The sequence below is a fragment of the Callorhinchus milii genome, unplaced genomic scaffold (genome assembly GCF_018977255.1).
Source record: "Callorhinchus milii isolate IMCB2004 unplaced genomic scaffold, IMCB_Cmil_1.0 Scaffold20, whole genome shotgun sequence".
Lineage (NCBI taxonomy): Eukaryota > Metazoa > Chordata > Chondrichthyes > Chimaeriformes > Callorhinchidae > Callorhinchus > Callorhinchus milii.
The window spans coordinates 3564299-3584005 of record NW_024704761.1 but is presented as its reverse complement, the minus strand read 5'-3'; the positions used below and the strand labels follow the sequence as shown (position 1 = coordinate 3584005).

The following is a 19707-nucleotide window of genomic DNA, read 5'->3' as shown; positions in this document are numbered from 1 at the left end:
CGCGTGTGCGTAAAAAAAAAAGAAAATTTTTGCCCCGGATTTTGAACGTCGAATGGTGATTTATATCGGGACACTTGTCTCATGAGTTCTGCCCTGTTCCCCGTCGTGTGCAATGGGTGAATCATCCGCCCATGTACTACGCACAACACAAGTCATTGTTCCCACCCGCGGAGAAAGAATCCCAAGTAAACAAAGGGAACCACAGAGCTGACCGGCCAACCACACCCCGCGGCCATTAACCCTTTGCTCGGGGGCGTTTACAGGAATTTTACAGTGCAGAGAGAGGACACGCGCGTGCCTCGTCGTGTACGTGCTGGTGCTCGCTCCCCACACTAGAGCTCTCTACTCTAACCCCATACCCCCGCCATGCACACCCCCCCCCCCACCCGCCCCCTCCTCCACCAACCTGTCCATGTTGGCACTCGTTTCCCCACATGGGAGCTCTCTCTACTTTATTCCCATTTCCTTTCCTCCATCGTGTCTGCGTTGGTGCCGGATGCCCCAATGGGCCTCTCTGCTCTCTCCAACAACGCATTAACCGCCCGCACCCCCCTCCCGCCCTCCCTTCCCCCAGCAGTGTGTTGGAGCGCCAGCCTTGGTCGGTCCCCCAGAGGGAGGAGCCTCCCCCCCACTCGCTCGTCCATCGCCCGCGTTATCCCAGGAGGCGAGAGCTAACAAATGCGGGACTGACTGACCTTGCCGAACCAGCCGAGGCCCATCTCCTTCAGATACAGCAGGCACTGACGCCCAATGTCCGTCTGCTGAAGAAACTGCCCTGTGGACACACAAGTGAGGTGGATGTGAAGATGTCCGTGTGCATCTGCCTCCTCGTCCTCTTCCTCACACTCTGAGAGTCGAAACGACCGCCCCCCCATCACCCCCTCCCCAACCCTCCCGTTCCACCCTCCACGCATCCCACCTGCACGTGGAAATCCCAGAGATAGATTGTTGGAACGGAAGGCGCTCTCTCTCCCTCTCTCCCTGGAGGGACGGGTCCCGCTTACCTAATCCCGCAAAGTATTAGGCGCGGAATTAGCGAATTCCGCTTGTTTCCCCTCGAAAAGAGAGAGAAGCGTTGACGGATAAATTCTAAGCGGGCAGATTTGACGAGGGGTTAAGCGGTTGTGTGGGGTGGGGGGGGGGCAGAGGACAAGGGGAGGAAGGGGGATGGTTTGGGATCGGGCAGACACTGTGGGAATCAGATAGTGTTTATTTCAGAAAGGTTTCTCTTTCTTTCTCTCTCTCTCTCTCTGTGTCTTTCTCTCGCTCACTCCGGCTTCCCACAGCCAAGGTAAACAAGTTGTTTACTGGAAAAAAAGTGACTTTCCCCCTACCTCTCCCTCATCGCTCCCCCAACCCCTCCCCACTACCCTACTGCCCCTCCCCATTCAACTCAACTCAACTCCTCTCCCCCCTCCCCCTCCCATCTCGTGGTCTAAATGACATTCTCCCACCCACTGCGAGATATTCCTGAGGGCGAGAAACTCCGAGCACAAAACTGAGTCAGTCCACTGAGAGAAAGTACATTCAGTCAGTCAGTCAGGGAGGGAGGGAGGGAGGGGGGCAGTTGTACAGCCACATGCAGTCTCACACATCATAACACAAGCCTGCATTCCACTGACATCAGACCTCCTCCCAGCTCGATACCATCCATCCCAGTGAGCGGAATTTTAAATATCTTCCCGATCCTCCTGGAATTCTCCTCCTCCAACACCACCTCCGCCCCCACACACCCACCCCCCCGCAGCTCCTTCTGCACACACACACACACACACACACACACGGTCAAGACACTCACTGACACACACTAATACTCATCACATTGACAAACACACACACACAGACACACAGATACACGCGCTGACAAAAGGACAACAACAACAATAACGCGTATTTACATAGCGCCCTTCACTTGATGCCGGGGGGAAGCATAGGATGAGGACTCAGTGCTGTGGTACCTGATCTGGCCAATGGCTGGTTGGAAACGGGCAATGAGACCTCAGTGAGGGGCAGGATGTAGACCTCGGGGCCGTTCTGTGAGCCGGGCGTGCCCCTGGGGGAGAAGTCGGCCGTGTAATCTTCCCCGTCATTGTTCTCAAACTCCTGTCAAAAGAGAGGGACAAGAATAATTTTACTTTCAGCGAACGGAAGGCTGGTGAGGAGGGAGGAAGGAGGAAGGAAGGAGAGAGAGAGAGAGAAAACTTTAACTCTGGGTAAAGAAGGTTTTATTACGGTTTATAATTATAAGACACGGAACTCTGGAAGCAAAAGAGGCGCTCTGTCTTCTTTTGGTTTGTTTTTTTTTGCTCAGCCGGGTGCCCGACACACGCGGAAACTCATCACCGTGATTCACAGTCTCCAAATCAAACTGCTACAGAGTTCCTTGTCAGTTAGAGCGCTCCCACCCTTTGGAACTCCATCTCACAGAATATGCTGTAAAGTGGATTGACTGTGCGTTTTGTGGGCGAAACGCAGCAGCCAATTGCGCACAGCAGCGTCCCACAATACAGTCGTGGATTGGAGCGACCCAATTTCTTTATCGAAGGGATTATTACCCCCGGAGAAGCCATCTGCCAATCGACTCACAACCGGGCTCCGACTTACTGCAAGGTAAACGGAGACGTGTGGAGTAAGGAAACTTGCCTAAGGTCTCACCCCCCCCCCCACCTCCCCGCCCGGGAATCAAACCTGGGTGGCTTCTCTTGGGAGATGAACGCTCTAACCTCTTCGCTACAGGATTCCCCTGACCCACCCCCTTACCCCTTACCTTACCCTCGCCCACATCAAGCGAATGCAATGTTCAAAAGCACAGCCACTCAGTACTCGATCGAGCGCAGCTCGGTGAGGCAGTGGCATGCTTCCTCTCCGTCTCTGGGTCTCTCTCTCTCTTAATAACCAGGGTTTCACTGAAAGCTTGCAAACCCCATCGTCTCCTTGCTTATTCTCGCATCAGCGGCTGACGTCGCTCCTGACAGATTAGCCTTCCCCCTCCGCTCTTATACCACTCCCTTACCCCCCGACTCACTCCGCAAGAAAGGCGTTCATGTGTTGCGATTTGGGTAAAGTGTAGCCTTGGAGTGGGAGGGAGGGAGGGAAGGAGGGAGGGAGGGAGGGAGGGAGGGAGGGAAAGGGTTATGGAATCTCTGTGTCACCTCTCGCCTCACCCCATCCTTTCAAACTCTCTTTATTCCTGAAACTTACGATTAAAAAAAAGTTGGAAACCGAACAGAGGGGTTGACTCTCATTTATTTACCTTTCTCCCCAGCGCTCCCCCCCCCCCCCACCCCCACCCCCCAGCCCTCTCTCTCTCTCTCTCTCTCTCTCTCTCTCCCCCTTCCCCCACCCCACAATCAAACCAAACACGATCTGGGAATAATACAGCGGATGTACTGTCAAACAATCCCTTTGTTCCGCTCGCTTTTGTGCAGAAGTTTCTGGGACAGTTTCTGGTGTTCCGCGCATCCAGTCAGAGGGATTGGGTTTTTTTTTTTGTGCGTTGACTGTAACACAGGGCACACATCAGGGTTGCGTTAGCTTCATGCCAGCGAACTGTAAAACACTTTTTTTTTATTTTAGATTGTTCAAATGCCAACAATTTTATTTTTTTTGAAAAAAGCCTCCACAAAAATCCCAACTATTCCTTGACATTTTTTTTCCACTCCCTCCCTCCCTCCCTCCTTCCCTCGGCCCCTCCCTGCCTGCGATAGGAACTCTGAACTCTTGTGTGCAAAAAAAGAAGAAATAGCATGAGGTTCTTTGCAATTCTTTCCACGAGCTCTCTATAAAGCAAAGCCTTTGGTTAACACTTTGACTCCAGGATTCGCGGTGCGAGCAAGAGGGAGAGAGAGAGAGAGAGAGAGAGCGAGAGATTAGAATGAAAGGACCCGGGTTTAATAATAATCTAATAATAATCCTTGCATTTGATATCGCGCCTTATCGCGTCGTCGAGACATCTCAAAGCGCTTCACGGGATATATTATAAAGTGGAGTGACTGTGCATTTTGTGGGAGAAATTGCCAGGAAAGGTGGTTGAGGCAAGGATTCCAGGACTCATTTAACAACAATAATAACAACGACTTGCATTGATATGCGGGTAGGGTAGCGACTCGGAGTGTTTAACAGTGGCGGAGCCTGACCCTGAGCTGGGGAAAGGGAGGAGGTGACCGGAGGCACGGTCGAAGAGGTAGAATGAGGCAGAGAGAGTTCCATGGATTTGGGGGGAGCGGTAGTCACCGAAAGCACAACCAACGATGATGGAAAGGAGGAGACGAGGGGCCGGAGCCGGCTGAGGGAAGTGGGGGGGGGAGGTGAGGGGGGGGGGGGGGTGAAACCCAAACAAAGTTATGATGTGATGGGAGGCGACAGGGGTTTATGGGCGAGAGGTGAGGTCAGACAAGCTGAAGGCACTTTTTATCCAAACCAATGTGGTTATATATCGGAGCAGGGAAAACCTTGCCATTCAATTTACGATAATAAATCCTTGCATTTTGATGGAGAGCCTTTCACGGAGGAAGTGAAGAGTTACTGTGCAGTGAGCCTCCCATTTGACATGGCACCTATCAAGTCAAAACATCTCAGAAGCGCTTCCCAACTGGTTACTGCAGGCAAGCGGAGTGACTGTACAGTTTGCAGGCGGACGAGGCAATGTTCCCACAAACGGCCACGGGATTGAGCCACCAATTTTATTCCGGGGTTCGTTGGCCAGGTCCCCGGAGAGAGAGAAAGCGAGGGAGAAAGAGAGAGAGAGAGGGAAACTCCCTTCTCCTTTCAAATAGCGCCGCGGGATCTTTAACGTCCACCTAAATAGGCACAGATGGGAGCCGGGTAAACCAAAGGACAGCATCTCCAAAAATGCAACAACCCCCCCCCCCCCCAGCGCCGCATTGAAGTACCGGCTTAGACTGTGTCAGTCCAAGTCCTGACGTGGAATTTGAACCCACAACCTTCTGACTCAAGAGAGTGAGAGCGCTACACACTGCGAATCAACATCAGACTGGAGACCTCCTCCCTGTCCCTCCTCTCTTCTCTTCCCCCTCTCCTGCCCTCCTCTGCCCACCGCCCCCCCAACCTCCCCCCTCCCCGCCCGCCCCAGGCTGATAGCACCTCGCTATTTGCCGTCACACAAGTGGTGAGCTTTCCTACCTTGTGGCTGATATTTTTGCCTCCAGAACCCGGCTCCTGTGGGGAATGAAGACGAACAGGTGAAACGACGTGGTCGGAACAGGCGGTGTTCCGGCCCAGAAGATCCCGTGAGCCGGAAGGGCGAGGGGTGGGGAGGGGACCCGGGGGCGTTCCCAATCCCAATCGGAAGTCGCGGCCCGTAAACGGGACCAGCTCTGCTCCGGGTGGGAAGTTCGCTCTCCAGCTGGGAATGCTTCCCGCAAAACCCTTGAGCGGGATGAACTCACCCCAACTCGGCAAGATCGAGGGACGAGAAAGGACGGAATTTTATAATTAAACGTTTCGCTTGCCGTCAAGCCCCGCCACCCTAGGGTGGGGGAGAGTGGGGAGCAGGGAGGGGGGAGTGGGTGGGGGGGAAAATGTGTAAGGGAGTGAACAGAATAAAAAATATTTTTCCGATGAGTCTTTTTTTCTTGGGGAAAGATTTGATCGGACAAGGGTCGTGGCGCAACACGTCATCCCAGCTCTCGTGTTAACGGGGAGGGGGTCCCAGACCAGAGGGGCGATGGACGGATGGAAAGCAACCCCCCGCCCCCACCAACACCTTCCCCCGTGACGTTGAGAGGGTTGGCAACAATGACACACAGTGTGAGAGCGACAAAGAGAGAGAGAGAGAGAGAGAGAGATGAAGAGAGATAGAGAGGAACGTGGGAGGGGTGTGGGTGGGAGGTGCAAACATAGATAGAATGAAGGTGAGAAAGGAGGGGAATCAAAAGGAAGCAACATATCAGGAAAAAAAATTGAACAGAGAGGGACTGCAAAGCTCCAGCCACCAAGCAAAGCAGTCTGATGGGAGTTATTGTGCTCACGGTTAAGCCTTATCCTGTCTCTTTCCAGCCCTAATCACACCCCTTCGCCCCCTCGCCCCCTCGCCCCCCTACACCCGCCCCCTCCGCCCCACACACACACCTCCCTCCACGAACTAACATCTAACATCCCCTGCCGAGCGCTCCTCACTCCACATCACTGCTCGCTGCTCTCTCTCTCTCTCTCTCTCTCCTCGAACCGTGGACTCGGTTCACGCATCCGTACGTGTGTTGCCAGGTTGGTGGGCGGCGAACTGGATGGTCGTTGGTGGTCTTTCATCGAGCATCATCGTTCCGATCTCCTTACTCGCCGCGTCAAGTCCCCTCAAAAGAAACAAGAAGCCAGTCGCGAGACACGACATGAGGACTGCCGTGGCTCCCCAGGTGCGCAGCGAAAGCCCTGGAAAAAGTAGGTGGCCCGAGCGCGAAGGGAAATCAACAGGGAAGCCGATGCTCTTCGCACTGGGCGAAGCACAAGTGACGCACGGGATTGATGGCCCGGCTCCCTCGAGCCAACTCCTCGGACACGAAGGCCCATCTCATAACCCGCTCTGCGTTCCCTTTGATATCTCCGGCGTCCGAGTCAAAGGTCTGAACGGGATGAGCTGGTGTTTCTCCTTCGAACCCACGGTGGTCTTGGTCGGAATGGTCCAACTGGCGGCCCGCGGGCCGCATCCGGCCCTAGGTGGGGGGGTGGGGGGGGGGGCCATAAATCCATCCGACCATTTCCAACTTGATTGAAGTCTCGGTCACAAATAGGAACCTCCTGTTATAGAGCTGTGACACCGTGTTGTATTGGTGTCACTTGTGGGACTGCAATCAGTGCTGTCGCTCAGGGGGAGTCCTGTAGCTCAGGGGTTAGAGCACTCGCTTTGTGAGTGAGAGACGTGAGATCATTTCCAGGCAGAGGGCCAAACCTTGGGCAAGTTTCTTACTCCACACAGAGCCTAATAATAATCCCTCCAAAAAAACAAAACAATAATAAATTGGTCATTTTCAATCTACGACTGTTTGTGGGACATTGCTGTGCGCAATTGGCTGCCGCGTTCGCCCACAAATATACAGTCAATTCACTTTACAGTGTGTTCTGTGAAGCGCTTTGGGACGTCCTCCCGACGTGAAAAGCGCTATATCAAATGCAAGGATTATTATTATTATTATTATAGCTACAGGCGAGTCCCGTTGGCCCCTCAGCCAATCAGGAAACGGTCACCAGGGGTTCCAGCCCCACCCAGCAACGGGACTGGCCAATCAGGACAAAATATTGCTAACGGGACCGATGGACCTTTCGTAAACCCAGGGTCTGGCCATCAGCGGCGAAAAGGTTGGACCCCCCCCAGTCGAGCCTCACTCTCCAGCCCAGCGCTTTGGGGGGGGCGGGGGGGTGAGAGGGCGGAGAATGTGCGCTGCATTGTCAGAGGCTCCGCCGTTCGGATGAGGCGCTAAACCTTCAGGTGGACGTTAAAGATCCTGTGACGCTGTTCAAGAGGAGAAGGGAGTTTGCCTCTCCACCAGAGTCCGGGCCAATCATCCCCTCCACCGCTCCCCCGCCCCCCCCCACCCCTACCCCAAATAAAACGAGTCAATCACTTTGTGGCTGTTTTTTGGGTGATTGCCGCGCACCAAACTGACTACCGCGTTCGCCCACAAAATACACAGTCACTACAGTTCGCAGTAAAGATCCAGTGAAGCGCTTTGAGACGTCTTGACCAAGTGATAAGGCGCTGTAGCGTTATTAGGCTCCTTCGGTCAGGAAACTTCACACAAAGTGGTTCTAGCCTGTAATTAGGGATTATTCAGCTCACAGAACCCCGAGTGCCACCCCACCCACCGCCCACATACCCCCCCCCCCCACTCCCCTCCGAGAGAACATATCACTCTGATCCCCAGTGTCATCTGTTTAGCTTTGCAGAGTAGCAGCTAAGAATCGGGCAGCCCATTACAAACAGACAGCCCCACCCCATCCCATCCTATCCCTCCCTTCCCCCAATCTTGTCCCCATCTCTCTCCGCCGCACAACCCCCACGCACCCCCCCCCCACCCCCCGCTTCCCGCGTACAGGTAAATGCAGCCGGGAAGCCGTCCGAGAACGGACTGGTGTTAACCTGCGACTGCCAACGAGAAGCAGCAAAAGCAGCGAACGGCGTTTTTACAACCAAAAGGCAGACAGTCAAAGCAGCGAGGAGGGGAGATATGGTCCCGCACGACTTACACTCCAAGCTTCTTCACGCACGCGACGGCGCTGGGCTCGGCCGGCGTACGGCAAGCAAACCCACGCACATCAGCTGTGCGGAAGTTAACCCGCGCCGAGCCGGGCTACCGTTCAAAATAACGATCCCCGATTCCCCTTCTGCGCCCCTCTTACCTTGAACCCGATGTCTCCTTTCCTGCAGCACAGGCAGGCGAGCATGAGGAAGATGAAGGTGAAGAGGCCGGAGAAGGAGACGGCCACCACGGCCATGGAGGAGGACCATGTGAGCTCGCTAATTGGCGCCCCATCTAGGAACCGGGGGGGGGAAAAAATATTAATTATTATTATTATTAATATTTTGTTACCGCAGTTTAGATCACTCCGCAGAGGAGGTAGTTCCTATGTGGATTTCAGCGATGGGTCAGCCAACACGTTACAAGAAACCTCCTCACCCGATTCTATCGATGGGCCGGTCGTGCACAGTGGTTGGGTTTCGATTCTGATCACCATTGAGCTGCCTCCACTCGACTCAACTGCCGACAAATTAACGAATCAACTCAGCTCAGCTCAACTAATTAGAGCTGATTCACACTGCGCTGCAGCGCAGGGCCAGATTAATCTACTGACCCACGACTGCCTCAATCCATTCCTGGTTCCTATATATTTTTTTACTGCTGACGCCCCACAGGCAGTTTGAGTGAGTGAGCGAGTGAGCGAGTGAGTGAGGTGACACGGCACAGATCACTGATCCCATTGTCTGTGACAATAAAAGGCACCGTCAACTGTGAGTCACTGCGTCAGGTCTCTCTCTGCTGATTGAGGGGGGGGTTGTGGGAGAGGGAGAGGGAGGGAGGTGGGGGGGGGAGCGGTACCGGGTCAGGGCTCACATTGAAAACTGAAAATGGCCTGACTTCTCACTTCCCGGTTCTACAGCGGGGGAGCGGGACTAGTTGGCGGCTCTTTCAAAGAGCGGCCACGGGCACGATGGGCCGAATGGCCTCCTTCGGTGCTGTGACTTGGTAAACGAGACTCCGTCAAGACGAGCGATCCAATCGTCCTCGCCTGAGTGGCGGGAGCCACCGGAGCCCCTCGCGGAGCGATCGCTGATGAAGGTAGCGGACGTGTGTTTGCGGGGGCGATACACACGTTGTACTTCTCCCTCTGCACAGTCCCCACATGCAGGCCATGAAATGAATGAGCCAAACCCATCCGGGGTTGGGGTTTATAAATAATAATAATAATAACTAACAACAATAATAATCCCTGTGCCATCCTTTGGATGAGATATTAAACCAAGGTCAGGTCTGCTGCTTCAGGTGGAAGGTAATGATCACTCTCCCCTTTCCTCCCCTTTACTCCCCATCCCCCCTGACAGATGTAACAGATGTAATGTGCAGTGTGCGGCTGTGTATATTTTATTCTAGATGGCTGTGCCTGCTATGAGCCACGCTGCGCACACAATATTAATCCTTAGCTCGTGCAGATTCTAACAAACCAGCACACAATAGCTCATTCTAGTGCTGTGGCAACCTTTCCCCCAATCACCGTTCACAACCTCGGTCCCTCACTCATTTTTTTGGGGGTGTGGGGGGAGGCGGGGGTCAACCGGGTGCGTGGCTGACACATGCGGAAACCCATCACCGTGCTTAAGGGTATCCGAACCGAAACCGAGAATTCCGTGCATTCCACCGACACATGGAAATTCCAGAGATGGATTGCTGGAATGGTACACGCTCTCTGCCCCAACAATAACAACACCACAGCGACAACCCAAGTTTATATAACATAATAATAATCATCCTCGCCTTCGATATAGCGCCTTATCACGTTGTCTCGACGTCTCAAAGCCCTTCACACGATATACCGTACAGTGGTGTGACTGCAGGTATCTATAATGTTCACCTGAACAAGTATAGATGGGGCCTTGGTTCAATGTCTCATCCAAAGGAAGACACCTCCGACAACACAGCACACAACCAGCCATGCATTGGAGTGTCAGCGAAGACTATACGAGTTCCAAGTCCCGAAGTGGGGCTTAAACCCACAACCTTCTGACTCAGAGGCACATGTGCTACCCAAGTGAGCCAAGATCCTCACACATGGCAATATAGAAAAGAGAATTTTTCCCAGTATCCTGGCCAACAATCATTCATTCCCTGGCCATTTGTTTGGGAGCTTGCTGTGCCTATATCTCATTTGCCTAAAATATATATATATATACATAAAAATACAGTCACTACACCGTATGATACAGTAATACCGTGAAATGTACCAGTGCGCAAGATGCTATTTGTTTCATGGCGGCTTTGGAAAAAAAGCTAATTTTAGCATTTGGTGTTTCATAAGAATCAACACATTTTCTCGTGTCAGCTGAGAGCCATGTTTTTTCACGCATTTTAACAATCTCTCACGCTCTGGAGCCTGCGAATGCACTTCACCGTGGCCGCGAGAGCATTGCGCACTGCGTTTATACAAGATCCGCAGCACATTCTAAAAAAAAAGAGGGCCTCGCTTTTTGATTCGAGTGCCGCCCGTGAAAAATGAAGTCAGGATTTTCCACGGGTTCCGCAGGACCTTACATTCTGAGGCTAAGACTAGGAGGAACTTCAGGTCTCGGGACCTGCTGTGTGAATGAATCTGCTGCACCGTCAATATTTTGGGCTGCTGTAAATATGTAGGACTCGTTATTTGCCACTGGGGAGCGCCGCAACCCCCTCTTGTGCGCGTACAAGCACAGCTCGAGGCAAAGCAAAGGCGTCTTGGCACCTCAGCCTTGCTCCTTCCACTGCAAATAGCAGCGAAGACCATCAGCCCGCACCGTCAATCCACCAGAACGGACCATCCCTCTGCTCACCCACACACACACACAAAAAAAAAACCCGGCAAGAAAAACAAAACCTGAAGACCCTTTCCCGCAGAACCCAAGAAACTTACAGCACCGAAAAGATCCCTCGTGTCTGCGCGCCAGCTCTTTTGGGAGCAAACCTTTTGGTCACGTTCGCCTGGATTTTCTCTGTAAGTTCCAACACCAGCCCCGCGGTCCCCCGGATAACAGACGTAACGGCAGCTCGTCGTACGTCACTCCGCGCAAATTGTTTGCTGCGTTCACCTACAAAATGCACAGTCGCTACACCAATTTTGTACAGCGCCTTTCATGTCGGGAGGACGTCCCAAAGTCCCAGCGCTATACAAATGTAATCTCTCGTCGTCGTAGAACACCTCACAGTAAAATCCCGTGAAGCGCTTTGAGGCGTCTCGACTGCGCGCTAAGGCAGCATCAAATTCAAGGATTACTATCAATATTATTATAACTCCTGCAATGTTAACCGTGGTGCAAATCAATAGCATTCCACCTTGTTAGTCATCCTTCCAGTAAGCTGCAGTTGGATTCTTTGAAGTTTTTTTTTATTGTTCAATAATCATATTCAGTGCGGTTTGATTCCCAGATGACACGGACCTCTATTTTTAGAGGGTGTAATGCCAAACTGCATTTCTCCTGCAGCTTTCCCCATGTCCAGCGTGCTTTTGAGCAATTAACTCTAGTGCTGCTCCAATCTGGTAATTAAACGCTCGGTGGTCTGGGGGCTGTGTGTGCATCAGGTTTTAATATCAAGCTGTCAATAGGCAGGACGCTTCATGTCAACCGTTACAGTAAATCCAGTCAGAAAAGCTATAAATTATTAATGGCGGGTCGCTCTGCCCTGCACTTGGCACTGCAAAGCTTGATTAAAATCATAAGTTAATGGGACTTAAGGTGGCAAAGCCAGCCTGGATAGTGTGTGTTTGTGTGTGTTGGGGTGGGGTGGGTGGGGGGACAAGGAAGGAGGTTGGAGATTGGATAGCGGATGCTCTACCCACAACCTTCCTAAAACCCATTTGGTAATTGGAATTGGGCCAAAGGACTGGAGGACAGACAGTGCAGTGTTACAAACATTGCAGGAAGAAAAAGACCCTTTGGCTCATTTTGATTGCATCCTTCCTCAACACCCACCCTCACATACAGACTTCCTATCACAGCACCGTCCTTCGGACGAGATGTTAAACTGAGGTCCCCTGTATGCCCGTTCAGGTGGACATTAAAGATCCGATGGTGCTACTCAAAAAGAGAAGGAGTTTCTTTCTCCTTGTCGACAAATCCCCCATATAAAATTGGTCACGGCTGTTTCATGGCTGGTTATGGGACATTGCTGTGTGCGAGAGAGAGAGAGGGATGGACAGACCGCACTTGGGAATAAATCACAAGTCTTCAACAACAACAATAAGTTTGCCTTTATATAGCGCCCTTCGTGCGGGGCAGCATCTCGGAGTGCTTAACAGTGGAGGAGCCTGACGCCAAGCCGGGTGGAGGAAAGGGAGGAGTTGACTGTACGCACGGCTGAAGAGGAAGGTCTTCGGTCGTGATCTAAAAGAGGGGAAGGAGCGGGGTGGGTGGGGGGTTGGGGTGGGGGGGGGGGGGGGCGAGGCAGAGGATTGGGGGGGAGAGTGTTCCAAAGCTTCGGGATTTCAGCTGAGCCTTGCTAACTGAGGGTGCAGTGTTCTCTGGTTGTGACAACACTGACAGTTCTATGCAGACACTGGCACTGAGGGGTGAATGGCACAGCTGCACACTCCGAAGGCGTCTCTTTTACTCATCGCATCTTGAGCAAACAACCGTCCCCTGTGAGAGGCAGCTGATGTCATGCAGTCCCTCCCATTCAGGCGCCACTCTCTCTCACGTTCGCTCGGCTTCTCCCAGACGATATCTTCCTACTTAATAATAAAAGCGATCAGCCTGGCGAGGAGTTGCAAGGACTTGATGCTGACCGATGGTTTGCTGGGCAGTCAATCCACTTCGCAGTGCTTTGAAGTGCTTTGAGAAGTCTCGAAGACGTGATGACAACAGCAATAACTTGCATTTTTATTGCCCCCCTCACGCCAGGCAGCGTCTCGGAGCGCTTAAGATAAGGCGCTGTATCAAATTATTATTACTATAACGATACTTATTATTTAGGATTATTATTATTACGAGAATAATCATTAGGCACCTTTTCGGTCAATTCTCACGCTCGCCACCAGATGGCGTTGCCTGTCTCGGGTAGTAATAATAGTACTAATCCGTGTACTTGATAATAGTCCCTTATCACGTCGTCGAGACGTCTCAAAGCGCTTCACAGAATATACGGTTAAGTGGATTGACTGTATTTTTTTGTGGAAGAAACGTGACAGCCAATTGCCCACAGCAGCGTCCCAAAAAGTGTCACGGATTGAGCGGCCGAATTATGATTAATCTTCGGAAACTTTTTTTTAAAGAAGAGATTATTATCCACCGGCCACCAGAAATCGACTTACGACCGGGTTCCTACTTACTGCTCGGTAAACAGGGGCGTGTGCGTGTAGCGGAGTGAGGAAACTTCCCGAAGGTTTCGCCTTGTCCCGGTCGGGAATCGAACCCGGGTCCTTTCGCTTGCGGGGCGAGTGCTCTAAATCCTCGCATTTGATATCGGGCACACGCGCACACTCTTCCTCACGAGCAGCCAAGCAAAGAAAAACCCACGTAAACTTGAGAAATAAAACCCCCCAGGGTACAGTCCATCCTGAGGAAAATAAAATCCAGATGTGATGCTGTTATTTGAGGTTTATTATTTTGACAGATGGCTGGCCAAATGCATTTTATTTTTACACCCTACAATTGTTTCCAAGTGGACGGAGGCGAGAGAGAGAGAGCGAGCGAGAGAGAGAGAGAGAGAGAAAGAGAGAAAGCTCAATGGCGCAAAAGAGCATTGGGTGCACTTGCACTGTGTCACGAAGGCAATGAGTCGTGGGGTTGGGGGGGTAAGCAGGTCGGAGAGGTAGGGCGGTGCCAGGACCTGAAGAGGTTTGAAGACGAGTGTGAGGATCTGCTTCTCCGGACTCCAACCCTCATAATTAATAATAATATTAATAATCAATAATCTTTACACTTCACTTGGGGAGTCCCAAAGCGCTTTGCAGGAGAGAGCGAGAGAGAGAGAGAGAGAGAGAGAGAGAGAAAGAGAGGGAGGGGGGAGCTGTTTCCCGATTACCGTTACCAAATATTAGCCAGATCCCTTGGAATTATTTTACTACTCAGAACTCCGACAGCAGATTGGCCATCATTTATGTCGGGCAGGGGATTAAATGAAAACTGAATGCAGATGCAGACAGAAGAGAGGAAATCGCTTTCAAGACAATAATAATAATATATCCTTTACATTTGCTGCATTGCCCCAACGTCTCAAAGGGCTTCACAGGACGCACTGGAAGGCCTAGTGTTATACCTGTGTATTCTGGAGGCGAAAGCGGCAAAGAATTTGTAGAACAGAAATGTTTCCACAAACAGCCATGAAGTGAGAGACCAATTTTTTCTGGGGGATTGTCAGCCAGGACACCAGGAGAGGGAAGCTCCCTTCTCTTTTCCGAACTTATCTCCAATTCTAGCCTATTTATATTCCTAATTGTATTTCACCTCTCCAGATGAATCGATGGGGGAAAAAAAAATCACGTGGAAGGCTCAATATGATTGTCATTATTGTCGTTATTAATATTCCTCTTCTTGCAAGTATCCAATTTCCTTTCCAAAGCCTCATCAATGGCTGTTGCAGAGACTCCCACATTCCAAGCCCACGACGTAATAAAGGAATTCCTTCACAACGCCTCTTTAATGGCCTACCCATCGCAAGTAGACCCACCAACCAGCGGAAATAATTCTGTTATTACTTACCTTCCTGGCGCGCGACATCATTTTAGGGAGATACACATATATATATATAAATAAGTTATATATATATAAAAAGCCCCAATTTATCAATTCAATTGCAACAATGATTAAGGACAGTACATCTAATGAATGTAATTCAACCCCCTTTTGGAATTGGGTGCCTTAAAATGAATTGTGTTACGACAGAGAAGATTTGGAAACGGTGTCAACCTGGCTCAGTCGCTAGCTCTCTCTCTCTCTCTCTCTCTCTCTCTCGCGCACCTCTGGTCAGAAAGCGGTGAGTTCAATCCCCACGTCAGGGACTTTTTGAGCTGACAGTTTAGGCTGACGCTCCAACACAGGGTGGGGGGTGGGGGTTGGGGGGCGAGGGGTGGGTGGCGAAGGGAATGCTGCATTGTCGGTGGCGCCTTCCCTTCGGACGAGACGTTAAACCGAGATCCCGTCTGTGTCTGTTCAGGTGGAAGCAAAAGATCCTCTGGCGCTACTTGAGCGTCTCCTGGTGTCCTGGCCGACACAAAAAAATCTGCTGTTCACTTCGCGGTGGTTTGCGGGACATTGCTGCCTCATTCGCCTACAAATCACATAGTCACTACACTCGACAGTAAATCCCGTGAAGCATTTTGACAACGGTGTACACCAAATGCAAGAATTATTATTATTATTCCAATTTCTGTTCCCGTTTTCTCTCTCTGTCTCTCTCTCTCTCTCTCTTGCACCGATAGGTGTGTGTCTAATCCGTTCCACGGCTAATGTAGTAATCCTTACGTTGGATACATTCGTCAAAACGCTTCACAGGGAACTTGCTCTCGAGGTCAATGACTGTGGATTTATTTGCAGGAGAGCAGGACAGCCAGTTCGCACAAAGCAGCGTCCTGCAAACAGCTGTGAAGTGAGTGACCAATGTACCTGGACGATTGGTGACCAGGACACAGTCTCTGAGGACTCATCTGTATCCAAAGGACGCCACCTCAGACAGTATAACGCATTCCCCCCTCCCTCCACGTCCCACCCCACGCCCCAACCACCCCCACCCCCCCCCCCCACCCAATACTGGACTGTGGCGTCAGCCTGGACTGTCTTATCTTCGAAAATAATGGTTCCACGTTCGTGTCACTTGCAATTTGGCCAAACGAACTCTTTTGCCGAAAGCCTCAGAGCCGAAAACCACCTGAAACTCGACAGGGATTCAGTTCTTAAAACCTTCAAAGCAGTTTAGCCGGTTTTACTGAGGGATTAATCCCATTCCCACGGTGTCGACACTAAACCGAGCCTGTGTCAGGACGTGCAAAGCTACCCAACTGCCATTTCATTTCACTTCTTTGACTCATAATAACGATAGTAATAATGATAATAATCCTTGCGCTTGATTACTGCGCCTTACCGCACCGTTGAGACGTCTCAAAGCGCTTCACGGAATATACTGCGAAGCGAATTGTCTGCGTGTTTTGTGGACGAAACGCGGCTGCCAATTGCGCACGGCGGCGTCCCACAAACAGTCGTGGATTGAGGCAGGGTTGGACGCAAGTGAGAAGGGGAGGAAGGGGAGAGAAGGAGGGGATGGAAGACGAACACAGTTATCTGTCTTCCGATGGACTGTGAAATCAGTGACCTTGGCGAACAGCACAAAATCTGTCCTGTCAGCCCGCTGCTTTCTGACACGAAAGAGAAACCCCTCAAGAGAAGACCCTCTTGAAACACGGCCCAGCTGTTTGATGACTAAGGTTATCAGCATTTTGTTTCGGCCGGCACAGGGGGAAGCTGTCAGAGCCGGAAGCACGGAACTCAACAGACGCAGGGGTCACTCCGGCTCTCGCTGACGGGACACCCGATGTGTCAAACGCGGCCCTTGAAGTCGTGGAAGCGGCTAGCGGAGTGGTGAGCTGAGAAAACAAAGCGGAGACCAGGAGCTGAGGGCGCCCACACCCTCAACCTCAGGAGGGGACAGAAGAAATGCAGAGGAGAGTAGGGCAATACGATGGGGCGGGGGGGGGGGAGGCAGGAGGAGGGGACGGGGTTAAATGGCATTAGAAAGCCAGAGGGCTTTAACCATATCAAGGAAGCATTCACCACATGGCTCTGTTGAAACATGCAGTGAAGAAGGAGCCAACCACACACACATTATCGGTCACCGCAACAACAGCAACAACTCGGATTTATTTAGCGCCGTCGTGTAGGGCAGTGACACGTTGGTTTTTAATCTCTCGCCAAATTGTGACGCTTTGCACTTTCCCTTTACCACTTTGTTTTTTTTCTTGTGATACGTCAATTAGAATAAAACAACACTGCAGGTCGGAAATAGCCAGGCTGTAAATCTCAGCCCTCTGGTCGATAAGATCATTGCTTTGTGTGTTATTTATTTCCTTCCCTCTTTATTACAGCTCTCGGAGTGGCAAGCTTCCAAAACAGATCTTTTAAGATTGTTTTTTTTTCTTTAAAAATATGACAAAAGCAAAAGCCTGACACATTTTCTGGAGTCCTGCAGCGTAGCGATTAGCAAGTGAGAGGATCCGGGTTCAATTCCCTGCGGGGCGAAACCTTACTCCAAGTTTCCTTACTCCACACGCCTCTGTTTACCCAGCAGTGAGTAGGAACCCGGTTGTTAGTTGATTGGCAGATCGCTTTCCAGGAGTAATAATTCTCTCAAAAGAAAATGTGGTCACTCAATCCCATGACCTTCTGTGGGACGCTGCTGAGCTCAATTGGCTGCCCACAAATTACAGTCAATTCACTGTACAATGTATTCCGTGAAGCGCCTTGAGACGTCTCAGTGACGTGATAAGGCTCTGTATCAAATGCAATCTCTTATCATCGAGCTCGTCAGTTCAAGCAGAAATAACCATGATTAACTAAGTAAAAAAAAACGGGCTGGCTGTCCACATTTGGAGAAAATTAAGCAGCGATAAAAGGAAGCGCTGGATATTCTTAGCTTCTAATTAATTGCTACAAGGCAAAATTATAGCTCGTTTACTCCAGCAAAGCCTCCTCCCCCCCAACCCCCATCTTTGTTCAGCCTTAGAGCAAATTGCTACAGAAATTGCTGGAGCCACACAGCATCTTCCCCGACATGGCAGCATTAAATAGATTGTGTGTCAACCTGGCTCAGTATTATTATTATTATATCAATGCAAACTCTTATCATTGAGCTCGTCAGTTCAAGCAGAAGTCCTCGTGGAGTCCTGTAGCTCAGAAGGGCAAAGCCTTGGGCAAGTTCCTTACTCCATACGTCTGATTATAATCCCTCAAGAAAAAAAACATTAATAAATTGGTCACTTCAATCCACGACTGTTTGTGGGACACTGCTCTGCGCAATTGGCTGCCGCGTTTCGCCCCAAAATATACAGTCAATTCACTTTACAGCATATTCTGTGAAGCGCTTTGAGACGTCTAGAAGACATGAAAAGCGCTATATCAAATGCAAGGATTATCCTGACACAAGCGCTTTCAGACAAATCCGATGTTTGCAACACAAGAGGAGGTCATTCAGTCTCTGTAGTTTAAGCAAATCGGGCTTTTTTATTGCCATGCGATCTACCCAAGAACAGTCAAGCAGAGAATAACAAATTATTATTGATTATAATAACAATAATTAATAACAATCCTGGCATTTGATACACACCCCCTTATCACATCATCGAAACGTCTCAAAGGGCTTCAAGGAATATACACCCCCGCACCTCGAAACAGACCTGATGTGATAATAATAATGTCGTTGAGACGTTGCAAATCGCTTGACAGGACGTGCAGCAAAGTGGAATGACTGTGTACATTTTGTGCACAGCCCTGTCCCAGTGATGTAGCTTTTTATCTGCACCTGTACGGCACTGAGCTGCTGACACATCACTGCAGCTCACAATTTTTGCCTTCGTCAGAACTTTTGGGAAGTTGACAAAAGCTGAAGAAGAAGAAGAAGAAGAAGAAGAAGAAGAAGAGAAAAAAAGGAAGCCTGAAAAATCTGGAAAAGCTGCCAATTTCCTTTTGGAAAAACATCCTGAGAATCCGCATTCTGGTAACATCATGTCCGAGTCCTACACTCTGAGCCAGGCTAACGTTATGTCTCAGTCAGGCTCAGTTGGAAGCACTCTCACGTCTGAGTCAGAAGGCTGAGGGGTTCAAGCCCCTCGAAGCTGGGACTTAAAACTCACATAGTCTCAGATGACGCTCCAGTGCAGTGCTGGTGGGGGGGCTCTGTGTTGCCGGAGTTGCCGCCCTTCGGATGAGGCAACAAACTGAAGTCCCGTGTGTGCCTGTTCAGGTACATTAGAGAACCCATGGCACGATTTGGATACAGAAAGAGGTTCCTTCCACTGTCCGGGCCAACAATTCTCCCAAATACACTGGCCAGTCGCTTCTGTAGAGTGGAGTGACTGCGTATTTTGTGGGCGAAACCCGGCTCCAAACACCCGCCGAGTGAGGGACCAATTTTACTTGGGGGATTGTCGGCCAGGACACCAGGCTCTTCTCGTTTCGAATAGCGTCGCGGGATCTTTAACATCTACCTGAACGGGACCTCGGTTTACGTGTTTCCCCCAACACTCCATTGTAGCCTCAGTCATGAGGTGAATGAAAATGAGGATCATTAGCCAAGACACCGCCTGCCTTCTCTTTGTGAATCGTGTCACGGGATTGTGATCGAGCAGATGGGAGCTCAGTTTAAAGAAACATTCATTGCTTCACTGGATTCGTGGTATCTGAGACCTGAATAACAATCTCTACAAACTGGGTGTCTATCCGCAAGTCCAAGAGAACAGAATGACGCAGGATTAGAGAAGAGAGCGCCAGCACTATACAAGCGAGCAGCCGGGTTCGATTCCCGG

The 19707-nt window shown here is 50.8% G+C and overlaps 1 protein-coding gene across 1 annotated transcript in view; it reads right to left on the bottom strand.

The window, feature by feature from the left end:
- Nucleotides 1–19707, bottom strand: part of LOC103175736 (serine/threonine-protein kinase LMTK1) — a 50223-nt gene that overhangs the window by 15375 nt on the left and 15141 nt on the right. Inside the window, exons 2-5 of the mRNA XM_042342561.1 lie at nt 8353–8486; nt 5143–5178; nt 1959–2103; nt 696–775 (exon numbers count right to left, since the gene is read on the bottom strand). Coding sequence (XP_042198495.1) covers nt 696–775; nt 1959–2103; nt 5143–5178; nt 8353–8486 — 395 coding nt within the window. The remainder of the gene's footprint in view (nt 1–695; nt 776–1958; nt 2104–5142; nt 5179–8352; nt 8487–19707) is intronic.